The sequence below is a fragment of the Cyprinodon tularosa genome, unplaced genomic scaffold, assembly GCF_016077235.1.
Source record: "Cyprinodon tularosa strain WSP-4 unplaced genomic scaffold, ASM1607723v1 ctg205, whole genome shotgun sequence".
Classification (NCBI taxonomy): domain Eukaryota; kingdom Metazoa; phylum Chordata; class Actinopteri; order Cyprinodontiformes; family Cyprinodontidae; genus Cyprinodon; species Cyprinodon tularosa.
This window is the reverse complement of record NW_024038756.1, coordinates 336,793-353,013: the sequence shown is the minus strand read 5'-3', so window position 1 is coordinate 353,013 and position 16,221 is coordinate 336,793. Positions and strand designations below refer to the sequence as shown.

Genomic DNA, 16,221 nt, shown 5'->3' with positions numbered 1-16,221 from the left:
ATATAAATTAAGTCAAAAAATGCTATGTTCACTCCTTTTATCTCCCAAGATCTTTGAAGCCAAGCTGGACTTTAAGACTGTCCCGTTGGAAAGTCTGATGGCATCCGAGGTTTAGAATCTCGCAGTTTTTCGCATGTATTTGAATGAGTCCATATCCTCCAGATGTCTTAACAGTGTTTATCGACCTGAGAAGTATCGCTTCACAGACACTGACTTTATTGTGGTTTTGGGCCTTTTTCGGTGTATCTTTCTGATTTCAGGCTTTGGGCCCCTAATCTTTATTTTACCTGTCTCACTTTGGAGCTATGTTTCTCTATGAGACTCATTTACAGCTGTCCTTCTGTTAGTGTGAATGCTTTTGAATTTTTTGTTTCTATGTTGCTTCCAACTGTTTCTCATCCACATTTTTCTCTCATTCTTCGTTCTCTAGGTTAAGGATCAGGAATTTCCATTTAACCGTGACCTGGCTCGCATCCTTGTAGCAGTGGAAGACACTAATGATAATGTCCCCTACTTTACTAGTTCTGTATACGATGCTACAGCCTATGAGACTTTTCCTGTAGGTACCTCTGTGGTACAGGTGACAGCACTAGATAAAGACAATGGAATTAATGGCCAACTCACATATACTGTTGAAGCAGGTAGGCTCTTTCTTTTGTCTCTTTCTGTTTTCACTGTATTTGATTATACATCAATAATTGTTTTTATTATTATGAATAAATAAATAGTAACCTCCACAATCTTCTCAATGCAGGTAACACAGGGGGGGTGTTTGCGGTAAATAATACCACAGGCCTTATCATCATTGCAAAGGAGCTGGATCTCACCTCTGTGGGTTTCTACACTCTCACTGTGCGGGCTACAGACAGTGGCTTTCCTACTTTAATGGCAACCGCTTCAGTCCGGATTTCCCTGATACTCTCTGACTTCTCCAAACCGAAATTCTCTCAAATGGAGTATCAGGCTGAGGTAAAGACAATATGTTCATGGGTGAAAGGGTTGTAGGGAGGGACAGATTAAATAAATATTGTCCTAAAGGCAGTAGACATGCTTGGATGGTAAATAACTTGATGGATATGTGGGAGGTAAATACCTTAATGAAACACTTCACATAACTCACCAAGGTGTCTAAAAGGCATCATTAATGTCTTTTATCTGCAGATAATGGAGAACAGCAAAGTAGGAACATACGTGACCACCGTCACGGCTATCAGTCGCTCACCAGTCGTTTATGACATCATCAGAGGCAATGAGGAGCGCTGCTTCTTTATTAACTCTCACACTGGTGTGATTACAACTCGAAAACAGCTCGACTTTGAGGTTAGTTAATGCTTGTATGTGCTTGAGTTTTTTTTATTTTTTTTATTTAGAAAATCCAGAAAAGTTTAATGTTGTACTAGATTAAATGGTGGCATTCGGGTTAATTGGGAGCAATTTTTTGACTCTGTTTATACGACAGCATTTTCTGCTGAAAACTGAACTGGTTGGTGGTGTTGGTATTATTTATTTACATGAAAACAGCAAATGTTTTCTCAGATGACAGCACAGTTTGAAATCCGGCTTCATATTCTATTGGGGCGATGTCTGAATCGAGTCCTAGAAGGCCAGTGCCCTGCACCTTTTGGACATGTCTCTGCTTTAACACACATAATTCAAATATTTTACTCCTTTTCAGGACTATGGAGATCTTAACTTCAACTGAGGAGGTAATTAAGCCATTTGATTGGGGTGTGTTGGACCAGGGCAATATCTAAACATTGCAGGATACTGGCCCTGTAGGAATTGTGTCTAATAGTTTAGTTGTGGTTGTTCTATAAACAGACAAAGATATACTTTTCTTAAAATGAGTTCTTGGCTCATGTGTAATATGACAATGTTATCTGCATAGGGTTAGGTTTAGGCTTTACTTGTATATGTAGTTGGTTGACTGGTCAATTGTTCTCTAACACTTCCCAATGCTGATTGAATATCTTTGTTTTGGCAGCAAATGACATCCTTCTTTCTGATGGTGCGAGCCCTGAGTATGGCAGGAGTTGAGGCCAGCACCAGTGTTATCATCCAGGTGGTGGATGTTAACGATTGTCCACCTATATTTCAGAAAATCAGGTATCAAAGCTGGTAAAACCTGATAAGTAGAAACGAGGTTTCATGGGGATATCAAGACAATCCTCCTTCTCAACATTGTCTCCTTTATTACATTACAGGTATATAGGTAGAGTCAGTGAAGCTGCTCCAGTCAACAGTGTAGTCTTGGGAGAGGACGGCAACCCTTTGGTTATCCAGGCCACGGATAAAGATCGCAATCACAATGCCCTGTTAATGTTTCAAATCATAGAGGAGACCGCTCGTATGTTTTTCAGTGTTGACTCAGGGACAGGATCAATTCGGTAGGAGCAATTTTGCTTAGGAATCAGACTATTTAGTTAGCAATCTGATTAAACAATTTCTTATAGACTGTGTTGTTAAATCTTAGAACCATTGCAAGTTTGGACTACGAGACCTTTCCAGAGTTCAACTTTAGGGTTCATGTACAAGACAATGGTCAACCATCTAGGAGTGCAGACAGTCCGGCAGAGGTGACTATAAAGGCAAGTAACATATAATTCACATAAATCAGCGATTGCTACCCAAAAAGACTATTGTACTGCTCAGTTGTGACTGTAGATTTTATTTTTTTTCACTCTCCATATTCTTAGGTTATGAACATCAATGATTCACCTCCTAAGTTTACTCAAGACATTTATGAGACAGTCCTTCTGCTCCCGACATATGTGGGAGTTGAAGTCCTCCAGGTTGAGGCTGTTGACCCTGATATAACTGCTGAACAAGAAGAATCTCTCACACCAAATCTAGCCTATTCGCTGGTGGACAACAGTATGGAATACTTTACTGTGCAGCGCTTTACTGGAGTTTTGACAGTCACCAACCCAAACCTCAGCAAAGATCGATATCGGTTCAGTGTAAAGGTAACTAAGTAACTGTTGTTTATTGCAGCACATATGGCAGGGAAGTTGAAAAACTTGGTCAGCTGGCAAACCCTGATTCCACCTTTTTAATGTGAAATTACCCATTAAGTTATTGCATACCTGTCTTGTATGCCACTGCAATATAACTGAGTGAGAAAAAGTTTGTTTCAATTGGAAACCCTCAGAAGTGATGGTCAAAACAAAAGCTGTTTTGTTAAAAGTAATTTCTGGCCATTTTTTCATGCACCTAAAGATGAAAAAAAAAATATTGGATTTGGTATTAAAAAATGTAAGATTGTATTTGTCCATATTGCCCAGCCCTTTCTGAAAAATGAGTAATCATTTGGGCGAGCTTATTGACTTCTTCAGAGCATCAACCTTACAGCCCAAGATGGTCAGGTCCTCATTGGGATAGGGAAAAATGTATAAAGAGGTATAACCAGTGTTGTGCCTGAACGCGTTCATTGAACGAAAGTTCATGAACTCGTTCATATTTTGGGAGAACGTGAACTGAACGTACTGCATTATTGCCTGATGAACGTTATTGTGAACTCGTTCATTCTGGTGTCTGTGAACGGCACGCTCTCTCAGTTCAGCTCCGTTCAATAGGTTGCCAGATCTTAATATGTAGCGGGAAAAACACCCAATCTGGCAACACCAGCTACCAGTGTCGTAGCCTACAGCCGCGTGCGTCATCAAAACAAAATGCCGTGTGGAAGCCACAGCAGCGTGGAGGCGACAAAGCAGCAGTATGATCACTTAAAACAGGTTTATGACCAGGTGGTCGGTGAGGATGATGGCAACAAGTTTGCCCGCCGGCTTTCAGTAAAAAAAATCCGCACTTCAGTAACCTTAAATTCCTACCTCAGCCTGGTCCCTCAGTTTGTGTTAGTAAAATCTTCTTGAGCGGAGGTCTTCAACAGGGGATCCGCGACCCCTAGGGGGTCTACGGAGGTACTGCATGAGGGTCTGCATGGTTAGTTGATATTTTTATATTCCCCCCCTGCAATTTTTCCCCCCACTAATTGAAATTTCTTTAAATACTCATTAACATGAAATCAACACACTGTAGTAAACAGATAAATTGAGACAAAAGATGCCTTTCAGTCATCAATGCACACATTCAGCGACACACAGGAGCTCTTTCAAGCTGGGCACCGTTTCCTTCACAACAACCAGGAATCAGAATCAGAAATACTTTAATAATCCCAGGGAGAAATTAATTTCTTTACATTACTGCATCTGTAATAGAGTGACTATAGGACACAATTTCATACAATATATATAGTTAGGGGGTCCCCGCTCCATCTCGCCATCAGTTTGGGGGTCCTTGGTCTGGAAAACATAGAAGACCCCTGTTCTTGAGGGTTTTACTATCCATGTAACTTGTTTGTTAAACCTGCCTGGTATAATTTTCCAGGATTCCAGTATTCCTTTTTAGTATGTATTGAAATGGAATTTCAAATGGAAAAAATTATAAAAAAAAAAAAAAAAAAAAAAACATTTGCACCTTGAAGACTACTTTCCTATTTTTCTTTTAATAATTACTCATAAAAAAGACCATTCAAGCAGCACATTTTTCCTGATGTTTTTGAGAATATACTGTAGGGGTGAAAGCTGCAGCTGCTACTAGTGTGAAGTGAATGGACAGCAACAAAGCGTTAAAGCAACAATGGGGAAATGCTGTCCCCTCAATGCTAATGTAAACCCTGGTTGGATAAGGATTCAAAACTGGATATGAAGATGAAATCTGACGCACAGTTTCAGAGTTACAACTGATAAAATAATTGCTGTCTGTGGTTCTACAGTAGGCTATGGTGTAATTGAGCAATATATGAAAAAAAAAAAAAGAACTATGAACTAGTTCATTTTTTGGTTTTGAATTATGAACTATGAACTGAACTAGTTTATTTTAAAATGTGTGAACTGAACTTTGAACTAGTTCACGTAGAAAGAGAACTTTCCCAACACTGGGTATAACCGTGAAAAGACCAACTTTTAATATATGTATCTCAAAATACAAGTCTAATGTATTTAATTTAGCATCATGTACCCATAGAAATTGTATTTTTTTATTATTAGCCATTTCTGAAAATCTACTTTACACTTTGTGTTTAAGGTCTGGGACGGACGTTTTTCCAGCATGGCATCCATCACTGTGCTTGTGAGAGAAGCTGTTGACAGCGGCCTTCTCTTTACCCGCCCCATATATCTGGCCTCCATCCCAGAGAACAAGCCAAATATCACATTAGTGACTGTTGTAAACACTGTTGGCCATCGCCTGAACGAGCCACTGAAGTACACACTGTTAAACCCTGGAGGAAGGTTCACCATTCGGCCTACCTGTGGAGTGGTGCTCACCACTAGTGTACCTTTTGATCGTGAAGAAATGGAAAGCTATGAGCTGGTGGTGGAAGTCAGCAGAGAAGATGAAATTCTAAGAGTGGCAAGGGTGACTGTACAAGTACAGGTAGGTTCTGATTGCTGTAAATAATGTACATAATGTCTAATAATGGTTATAAAAACCTGAGATAATTTAAAAGTTTGTTCCGTTCATTGATTGTGCTCATATTGATAAAGATGTATGTAAAATTCTCATTTAAGTTTCTTCTTGAGAACAAGTTATGATCAAAGCCTTTCTTGAGTTTTAGCTCAACTCGCCCTGACACAAACTATCAGTGAGTATTTTAGGCTTTTGGAAAATATACACTTTTGCAAAAGCAGGTCTGCTGTTTCATTTGCTATAACAGACAGTATGAAAGCACTGTCACAGCAAGAATTGCATTATTTTGATTGTACTATAACTGTTAAAAATCAAATCCAATCCTTTTAAAGTGAATGTTGCTTACCTCAATAATTAAAGAACCATAGATTGTAGATTTTCCATATTTTCCATTTGGCTTTTAGCATGTCAACTTAGCTTTCTCTAAAAGTTTGACATGTTTACTTGACTCTATGAATTAGCCAATCCAGACATGTTTACTTTTCTACAGCTACTCAGCGACTCAGACTGCAGCTTTGTTATTATGTCTGCATTGAACTCCTGTCAAGATCTGAAGCTCTTCTGTTCACTGAGTGTTCTTTGCCTTGTGTCTTACATTAAACCATGCATACAGTACAGTTGCTAATAGGAAACTAACGACTGAGGATAAGGCCAGGGTTTTCTATTTTGCATGTTATTCGATTTTCGAACTGCCTTGCAGGCAATGTTAAAAGCAGGAGTTCAAAGAAGACATAAGATGGAAGTGAAAGTGCCTTGCAAAACTACTCATTACCAATGTTGTCATTTACAAGCACAAGCTCAAATTCATTTGATTGGAATTGTGTGGTGAAGTTTAATACAAAAGAAGAATGCAGTTTTAACTGTAAGAAGCACAAAAAGTCAGTTTTAGGGTTGGAAAGCCAGACATGTGTCTCCCCATCCTTAGTTACAAACCTCCCTAGTGGTGAAAAGATAGGTGTAAGGTAATTTAGCAACATTAAGCTGCCTAAAATTGAAGTTTGTGGGTGAAAGGTTTGTTGCTATTTAGGAGATGTGCAAGCCACAAGTCATAACTGCTGGACATAGGTTTGCAGTTCTGTTTATACATATATATATATATATATATATATATATATATATATATATATATATATATATATATATATATATATATTCCATTCCATTTTCAGACAAGGGACCTACAGGGCTTTAAAGGTTGGGAAATGGTCTCATAAGATAAACAGGTTGTACAGTTGCTCATGTTAATCTCTTTAATATTTTGGTTTGAGAGCAGATTCTAATTATCTGATATGATAATTAGAAAGTGATTAGTTACCATTGCTGTAAGAAATTGCCATATTCTCCCCCCTCTATCACCATGCCGATGCAGAGTTAGTCCTGGTATGTTGTATTTGGTTCGTGTTTCACTTTTTGTCCCATTTGTTGATATTTCGCTTGATGATGCTTTTAAATTGAAGTATTGATTTTTAAAGAGTGGAGGCTTGATGAGGATTATATTCCCATGCTGCTGATTCATGCACAGATTAGATTTCTATGCTTGGCATTGAATAGTTCAACCTGTGGTTGCATTTTTGTAGACATTCACTACTGTCTTTCACTTGTAACGAGTTCCTCTCAGTGTGGATTGGACTTCTAATATTTTGAAAAGGGACCTTTTAACCGTTTTCTCACTGAGGGGCAGCAGTAATTGTTTTCTAAAATCTACTGTTCTTTTCTCTCCTTCCTGAAATCCAATATCAGCAAATCTAGACTGAGTTTCTGCAGGTGGAAACACTGGGTGTGTATCAGACAATGCACTGCATCGGTTTGCCAGAATCTGCCTGCTACTCTCTTTAAATCCTACTAAACATTTTTCAGTTTTATTTCTCAGGACCTCATTGCATCCAATTAAAGAATGTTTTTCGTTCTGTCACCAAAGGGATCTTATTTGTCTTTAATGTAGGTGGAAGATATAAACGACAATGCTCCAGAGTTTGTGAACCTCCCCTACTATGCTGCAGTGCAGGTGGAAGCAGAGCCAGGATCATCCATCTTCAGGGTCTCTGCTGTTGATCAAGACTTTGATCAGAATGGAGAAGTAACTTACAGCATGAAGACTCTGCACAGGAACTTTGAGGTCATTGAAAATTGAAGTGGCTTGTTTTTTCATTGTGGAGTAGTCTTTATAACTACATCATTAAAAAAATAATGGTTATATTTTTATCTTTTTATTTCATGCAGGTGAATTCTCTGACAGGGGAACTGGTCTTAAAAAGAGCTTTTGAAGCAGACCTATCTAATGCAGAGTACAGGTTGATTATCATTGCAACTGATGGTGGATTCCCTCGACTCTCCAGTGAGGTGGAGCTGCCTGTAACAGTTGTAAATAAAGCCATGCCAGTGTTTGACAAGCCGTTCTATGGTGTCACAGTCAGAGAGGATGTAGAAGTTTCCACCTCTGTTCTTGGTATTAATGCCAGCAGTCCAGAGGGCCAGGATATTATCTTCACCATCACAGATGGAGACCCTTCCTTTCAATTTGACATTGGCTTCGATACAGGAATCATCAGTGTGAGATACCAGTTGGATTATGAGACCACGCAGTACTACCGCCTAACAGTGAAAGCTACTGACACCTTGACCGGAGCAAAGTCAGAGGTGGATGTAGACATCATTGTGTTAGATGTGAACGACAACCCCCCACTCTTTCAGAACAACTCCTATGCTGCTGTCCTGTCTGAGAACTCAATGATAGGAACATCTGTGCTACAGGTGGGTGGCTCCAAAGGATTCAGATGTCTAACAAAAACCATGTTATGTACTAATGAAATGACATATTCCTAATTGAATTAAAGTAATAATGAGGAGATCCTCCCTAATGAAATATTTATTCTAAATACAACAGGAAAGAAACGTGCAATAACACATAACCATTTATAACCATAACCATTTTATCATAGATATATGCCGCAGATTTTGGTACCAGTGTCCTTCCTTATTGGGCTTTATATTTTTTGTGACTTTGTTGGTTTTGTTCATAGAGAAGAATGCCTTAATGGAAGACAAACTCTAACAGAAATAAATTCTAAAAGAATGAAATGGTCAATAAATAAATAGGTGTACAATTAAATGGGCCACACATACACGTACATCAAATAAATAAATTTAAGCAGTGATTCAATCATAAAATGAGAAATAAATGTAGAAATATATTTTAATTTGCGTATTTATTTATTCCTCTTTATAATATTGACCTTATTTATTTCATACAGTTAAAATGTCCAGCTTTAGAATTAAATTTATGTGTTCTATATGTATTTATTTCTTTTTTAATTTTTTTTTTGTCTGTTGTATTTATTTCTACTGGTTTCATTTTGTCCTTTCTATTTATTGATGCCTGTCTTTTCCCATTTCTTTTTGCATTTCTTCCCAATTTTACAAATGAAGAGAGGGTGCTTTTAATGGGACAGCTTCTGCCTATAAAGGACGTGCAGTCTAGGCCACCATGCTGGACAGCATAAAACTACCTGGTGTGCTGTAATAATACAGATATTTGGTACATTCAAATTCAATTAATTATTCAAAATGAGTGGAGAATCTGCCAACCCAAAATCATCTTGTTATGTTGAATGTCTGAATGGGGAGTTAAATTAGTACTACATCACAAAACGTTCTCTGGTTGTAGTGCAGAATCCCTATAATTTGCCTATTAGCTTGTACTCACCGATTCCAGACATCCCTGACTTTGCCCACCACGACTTGTATAATTATTTGCTGAGTCGCTAATCTTACGCTTCAGGAAAAGCACTGAAGGCTTATAAAAGTTTATACAGCTGGCAGACAGGTGACACTTATCCTGGCAGGGGGCGAGTAATGGCTGCCCGCCAAGTTTATAGTATGCTTGGGGAAACCCTGCATGCCCGTGAAAAGATGAAACTCTGCCTGTTTTTGAATAGAGTCTATGACAATATTTTGACGATTAAAGCTCACCGTTTAAGAACTGCTTGCTGCAAATTATGCTAGTTGTAGCAGGTTACCAACTACGTCTCCTGCTCTCACCGCTGCCAGAAAATTTCTATGTGCACATGGTGTGTTTTGGAGGCAGTGTCACAGGTGCCATGTGATTGGCTGATGTCAGCTGCACTCTTGGTTGGTTACACAGTGCAGAATCTACTGTACATGCTACCAGGCTATCCACAGTCACAACACAGATGAATACCTACCACGAGGTTATCAGTTAGCTGATCTGATTAATTTAGAAGCTTTATTATAAAACAGAGATGGAATTCCTGACCTTATTTGTGGTGTGGATATATGCTCTGACAGAATATACATTTCTGTCAGAGATGGGAGATCTGGATTCTACAAGTCGTCTCTATGTCATGTATTTGATCTATCCAACCACTGAACCAGGTGAGTCCAATCTTCATAGGTTCATTCAGTGACCAGATTGGACTCACCTGCTTCAGTGGCTGGATAAAAAAAATGCATGATAAAAAAATGACTTGTTGACTCCAGATCCCCCATCACAGGTTTCACGTTACTTCCCCCAACAGAATCTGCAGTCACTGCTTCAGGAGCATGCTTTTAGCAGGAGAAGCAAATTCAGTTTCTATTTAATTCTGACCAGCTATGGGGAAATAAGGATTATTAACTTTTGTTAAAACATGACTGAAGTATACCATCCACGTCATTGTTGAGTTAGGGGGTTACAAGAAAAGATTAAGCGTGTTCTCTGTGTGAGACTGTTTGCCCAAATTGAGGATAATCCCAAACATTAATGACAAGTTCCCAACAAGTAAAGAGCTCTGTGTTCATTTACAGATGTCTGCTGAAAATACTACAGAATGTGTTCCGATTCGTGCACATCTCTAGAATTCCTATGCTGCAGCGCAGTTCTAAAACATTCAGTCATTTATTCCATAAGTGGGCAATATATTGCAGAGTCCTTCCAAAAAGGTATAGAATATGTAAGGTGTAAAACTCAATCCTCTGTGATGAGAAAGAGGGATAATTAAGCAGAAGCGTTTTTTGCTAATTTCCTAATCTTAAAGTATTCATAGAAAGCCTAAGAAACACACCAGTGTCTTAGTACTTGTCATATGTCCTTGAGCATCAATTACCGTTGGATAAAAATGTGTCTTGATTTTTACAAGTCAACTTATTGTCTGATTGTGAGGCAGAGCATTTCACTTCTATTCAAGAGCTGCCCACAGTTGATTGAGGTTCTGGGGACAGGACTTACAACCCTCTACACAATGACTCCGTTCCCACAGGTTTTCTGTCAGATTCAGGGCTAGTGAAAGTTCAGGGCACTTCATTTGTGGTATTACAGCAGTTGTTCCCTCATGATACAACTCTGATAAGCTGGGGTACCGAGATCCATGAAACAAAATTTGGTCTGGGTTGCTTATGAAGAGGCAAAATAATAATCCTTTACTGGTTGTAAAACCTTATCATAGTGCAATTCAGGGTAGGGCAGTGGTTCTCAATCCTGCTCATAAGGGACAACTGCGCTGCATGTTTTAGGTGTCTCCTTTCTGTCACACACCTGACTTATGTGAAAGAATGATTAACAGGCTTCCGTAGAACTTTATGACTGCTGATGAGACCATAAATCATTAGAATCAGGTGGGCTGCATAGCATTCCTTTTGATAGCTCTAACAGTAAAGGGAGCCAGCTTTGTTCCTCAGTGTGAATCTGTTTCTAAGGCCTAGCATGGAACACTTGTTTCTTGAACAGTGCAATTTCTCCATGGTGAATAAAAGATATTGACGCATGTGCCTGGTAGTGGGGTGAGATACCATGTTGGCTATCTAGCATACAGACCATGACAATGTAAGCACTTTTAAATGTGTAACATGACACGCTTGTTCATCTCCAACACATTCTCACTCCCAACTCGTCAAATACTGACATTTATGGTCAAAGCTTCCTGCGCATACTGACTCACATACTGACGTGACAGGAGTACCCCACTCATCATATATCGACACCCAGGGTAAATGACAGATTGTGGACATATCACATCACCCATGAGCTATGTTTTAAATACTAGCTTACAAAGTTATTATTGGTAGCTTTGGGGGTATATGGAAACATGTATATTAATGTGCATCTATTCAAAATGCATCATGCACGTCAATAGATGATGAGTGGGTCATTCTTATCGCGGCACCTCACTTCCCTCTCACTTCACTTAAATGCAATCTGTAGTTGGGTCGTATTTATCATTCACTTTCACAAAGCATAATTAGCAATGAGGTGGTCATCAGCCTGGAGTGTGCCTACAGGATGGCCACTATTATGCCCTTCTTGACTTCTGTAACTTTGTGTGTTTCTATTGCTGCATGTTATTTCTCCACAGATGAGTTTGACTGTTGACCTTTTGTCACTCATTGTAGATTTACTAATAAACAACTCACATGAAATCAATGTAGATAGCCCAGAGTTATTTATGTAGGTATAGCTGTGCTAAACCAGTAGTTTTTGTACTTTCATTTTTCTTTTTGATATTTTTTTACAGTCACAGTAATGATTAATTCATGAGGCATTTCAAAATGTTCGCTTCCACTCCCTGCAGGTCTTTGCGCCAGACCAGGACTCGGAGAAAAACGCTGTAGTAACTTACCAGATCCTGTCTGACATCTACAACAGCACCGACTACTTCCAAATTGACAGCAGCCGGGGCTTGGTATTCACATCACGCATGCTTGACTATGAGCTCATTCAGCGCCACAACTTCATTGTCAGAGCGACAGACAGTGGAGATCCTGCCCTCAGTACTGATGTTAGTGTCACTGTGGTTGTAACTGACACAAACGACAACCCCCCTAATTTCAGCCAAGCGCTATACGAGGCTTTTGTCAGCGATCTGGCGCCCAGAGGGCACTTTGTGACTTGCCTTCAGGCGTCAGATGCCGACATATGTGATGCTCAAAGGCTGAGGTGAGATCTGATGCCTTAGATAACTGTAGCTTTAAAAAAAATCTTTTCTCAAATAGAATTTAAATATATAATATTTAAGATATAAAATATGAAATATGCTGTAATTATTTTCTCACATTTTATGATTAAAATCATTCATAAAGCAGCCCTTTTTTTTTTTTTGATCAAATGAATATTACATTTTATGCTTTTTTAGCAGTATTTCCACTTTCAGCTTCCTGCAAGCATTCAGCATTATAATGTAACAGTCCAGATGCAAGATTATACTCTTATAGTCTGTTTTTTCCTCAGGTATACTATTCTCTCAGGGAATGAGAAAATGACTTTCATGATGGAGCCAGATACAGGGGTTCTTCGTCTCTCTAACAAGAGGAGACAAGGCATGAAACTCTTCTATCAACTCAATGTGTCGGTGTCAGATGGAGTCTTCACCAACACTGCTCAGGTGAACCCGCTTCTCAGCACCTTACCTTCGTTTTTTTAATATCTTTTAAAAACTCTCTAAGCAATAATAGCCTGAGGCGGATGACCTTTGCTAGCCTTAGTTATAATTATGGCAAACATCTGTCACAACTAAATGGGATAAGTGTATGGTTCCTGCAGCAGGTTAATGCTGTGTCACATTCAATTTACTGTGATGTTGAGTTGTGAACTGAAAAACATGATTTATTCAGCTGTAACATCCTATAATGTATATATTTAGCAATAACTTCTATCTCGTTTTTTATATTAACCACATTCGCACCAGAGAAAATATGAGAAAAGAGGTTTGAGTATGTGAAGTTGCCCTGTAATTGGTAGTTTGGTAGTTTTTTGATACGTATTGAAAAAAAAGTAAGAATAAGGACAAAAAATTATGTTTTCAGCCTCTCCTCCCTATTCCATTATCTAAATGTATTTATTTATTTATTTTCTTTGGAGCAGTATTTCCTTTCTCTGTATTATTTATTTCCTTCCATACTCATATCCTTCTTTTGGATGTACTTTCACTTTGCCTGCTTTCTCCTGTCCTTCCATTCAGGTATCCTACTTTTTTGGGGGGTGTTTAACTGGTTCCTGCATAATTTTCCGCTACATTTCCCCTCCCTTCTTACTGCACTCCTCCTCTTCCCTAGTGTTTTCCTTATGTTCTTTCTTTTTTACTTTTTTTCTTTGTTCATTTTTCTCGTTGTTCCTTTTTTTCTTGAGCCCTCATTTCTCTGTGTATTTCCTTCCTACCATCCAGGTTTTTGACGGCACCTCTCTTCCTTTCTTGCATCCTCCCTTTCTTCTCTTTTTTCCTTTCTGAATTGTTTTTTATTCTCCTTTTCTTCCCAATGTTATTTTTTATCTCTATTTTTGTTCTTCCTTTCTTTCAACCCTCTTTTATTCCTTTTCTTTACTTCCTTTTTTATTAACTTCCTTCCCTTTTATTGTTCTTAGTGATCTATATACCCTTCTTTCGCTGCTGCATTTCTACTAGTTTCATTTTTTTTAGATTCTTATATATAGGAATTCTTTACCCGAAGCATGTATAGGATCTCTGAATTGCTTAAAAGCGACTTGCTCATGTGTTGATCTGATCATGTTTGACAAACTACCCAGTCTTCCTTATTATGATGACATCCACAAAATGTCAGCAGGCAGTGATCAAGAGGATGACACAGTGACTGCAATTGTGATTTGCAGGTAACTGTACGTGTTCTGGGAGCCAATCTGTACAGCCCTGTATTCAGCCAGAGGTTTTATCTGGCTGAAGTTCTAGAAAATTCACCTCCTGGAACTAAAGTCATCCAAGTAATTGAGCTTTTTTACCTCTCTGACTTGTAATAAAAGCTTGTAATGTTTAAATGGAATACATTTATACAGAATGTTCAAATGGACTCTAGGTTTTAGCAACGGATGAGGACTCTGGATTGAATGGTCAGATCACCTACTCGTTCATTAATGACCTGGGGAAAACAAAGTTCAACATTGATGCAGACGGGGTCATATCCACTCTTCAGAGGTTAGACCGAGAAAATCCTATGAACAAAGACATGGTGCTGACCGTAATGGCGTTAGATGGGGGAGGTAAGCATTTTGTTTCTAACAAAAACATTCTCAGGTTGTGATCTGTTTATGACACTTTGTTTTTTGTACTGTTCTCCATTTAGGTAGTTTCATACCCTACTTGATCAGAATTGCAATAAAGGATTTTTTTTTTCTTTTTAGATTGTCAGCAATTGGCAGGCAATAATACCAAAATCATTGTTAGGCCTAATTATATTAATTATTTAATAATGCTTAACTAATAAGATACTGACACACTATGGTTAACCATATGACTGCAAAATTGTATTCATACAGTTTTACAGTATAAAAGTAGGAAATAATGGAATGTCAGAGTAAGTTCAAAATGGCTTTACAAATTCGCTGAGGAAAATTGACCTGGAGCCAAACTTCTCAGTGATGAAACTAGCAAACAAATGCCTCATGAACAAGCTTTTGAAATGCCATTTCTCGTGTTTTCCTCTTCAACAGGCCGTGCATCATTTTGCACTGTCCGAGTGGTCCTTGCAGATGAAAATGACAACGCCCCACAGTTCAGAGCCATCGAATACCGTTTGAGCATTAAAGCTAATGTTGCCAAAGGTTCTCTTGTCACACAGATTCAGGCCACGGACCCTGATGCTGGTTCTAATGGAAGGATAACTTACTCCCTTTACAGTGAGGCCCGTCTGTCACTGGTCGATGTTCTGGAGGTTTGTGCATTTTGGTTGTATTTGAGGTCCCTGTCCTTCCTGATAAAGATACAATGTTTTTTGAAGAAAGCTTAGAAAAAAATATGCTGATTTAAGTTTGAATACCATCTATTTGATTATAACTACATAATGTATTTTTTTCCCATCAAATCAAAACAGTGTTTCACTTGGGCTGAAGCTTCAGTCTGTTGGTAAAATAGTTATTTAAACAGCCTAACCAAAACAGCTACTATGTAATATGATGCAATGTTAATGATAGATTATTCATCGACCTTTTACAAAATGAGATCATGAAATCAATTTTTAGACATCTATTTTTTTCAATTCCTTGTACTAAAAGTGTGTTACCTAAAGAATAACAATGAAGAAAAAAAAGAATGAGAAAACAATGGTGTCTAATAATATCTTGACTGTGTATTTTGGATGCACAATGCCGTGGAAAAAAAGTTATTTTGTTTTATAGGGATTTTATATGATAGTTCAATGCAAAGTAATGCATTATTGGAAAAAAGAAGAAAAACAAATAAGGCTTTTTAAATCTGAAGAAATCTGAGAAGTATGGTCTAAAGTGGAATCCCCCCCCCCCCCCCCCTCTATATCTCTATACAGAGATGTTGTTTAGGGTTGAATGGAAGAGCAAAACTTGAAAAAAACATGTCATGATTACAGGCATAGCAAGGTCAATTAATTAATTCAATATTTATTATGTTAGAATGAGCCAGTCAAACTTTAAATCCAACAGCTACATAATCTGAGGCAGACCAAAACATTTCTGTTCACAGGTGTTTTTTATCCTGGTCTGTCTGAGCCTGAACAAGTCAGCAAAGAAGACAGTGTAGATAAAATATATATATATATATATATATATATATATATATATATATATATATATATATATATATATATATATATATATATATATATATATATATATATATATATATATATATATACATATATATATATTTGCCTCACAACAGAGCACATTTTAATGGTCTGCTATGTACAATCTAATTTAATACTTTTAAAGGTATTGTGTAGGATTTTTTAGCTGCCCTCTCCAATTTAAACAAAATGTGCGTGCAAGAGCATGCATGAGCA

At 38.0% G+C, this 16,221-nt stretch overlaps 1 protein-coding gene across 1 annotated transcript in view; it reads left to right on the top strand.

Annotated features, from left to right (window-relative positions):
• The window catches only part of LOC119783463 (protocadherin Fat 3), a 117,857-nt gene that overhangs the window by 48,193 nt on the left and 53,443 nt on the right, over positions 1-16,221 (top strand). Inside the window, exons 15-29 of the mRNA XM_038285006.1 lie at positions 431-641; positions 755-969; positions 1,162-1,320; positions 1,985-2,106; positions 2,205-2,387; positions 2,474-2,588; positions 2,697-2,966; positions 5,086-5,436; positions 7,412-7,585; positions 7,690-8,220; positions 12,033-12,397; positions 12,689-12,842; positions 14,066-14,173; positions 14,266-14,449; positions 14,900-15,120. Of these exons, the coding sequence (XP_038140934.1) occupies positions 431-641; positions 755-969; positions 1,162-1,320; positions 1,985-2,106; positions 2,205-2,387; positions 2,474-2,588; positions 2,697-2,966; positions 5,086-5,436; positions 7,412-7,585; positions 7,690-8,220; positions 12,033-12,397; positions 12,689-12,842; positions 14,066-14,173; positions 14,266-14,449; positions 14,900-15,120 (3,363 nt within the window). The remainder of the gene's footprint in view (positions 1-430; positions 642-754; positions 970-1,161; positions 1,321-1,984; positions 2,107-2,204; positions 2,388-2,473; positions 2,589-2,696; positions 2,967-5,085; positions 5,437-7,411; positions 7,586-7,689; positions 8,221-12,032; positions 12,398-12,688; positions 12,843-14,065; positions 14,174-14,265; positions 14,450-14,899; positions 15,121-16,221) is intronic.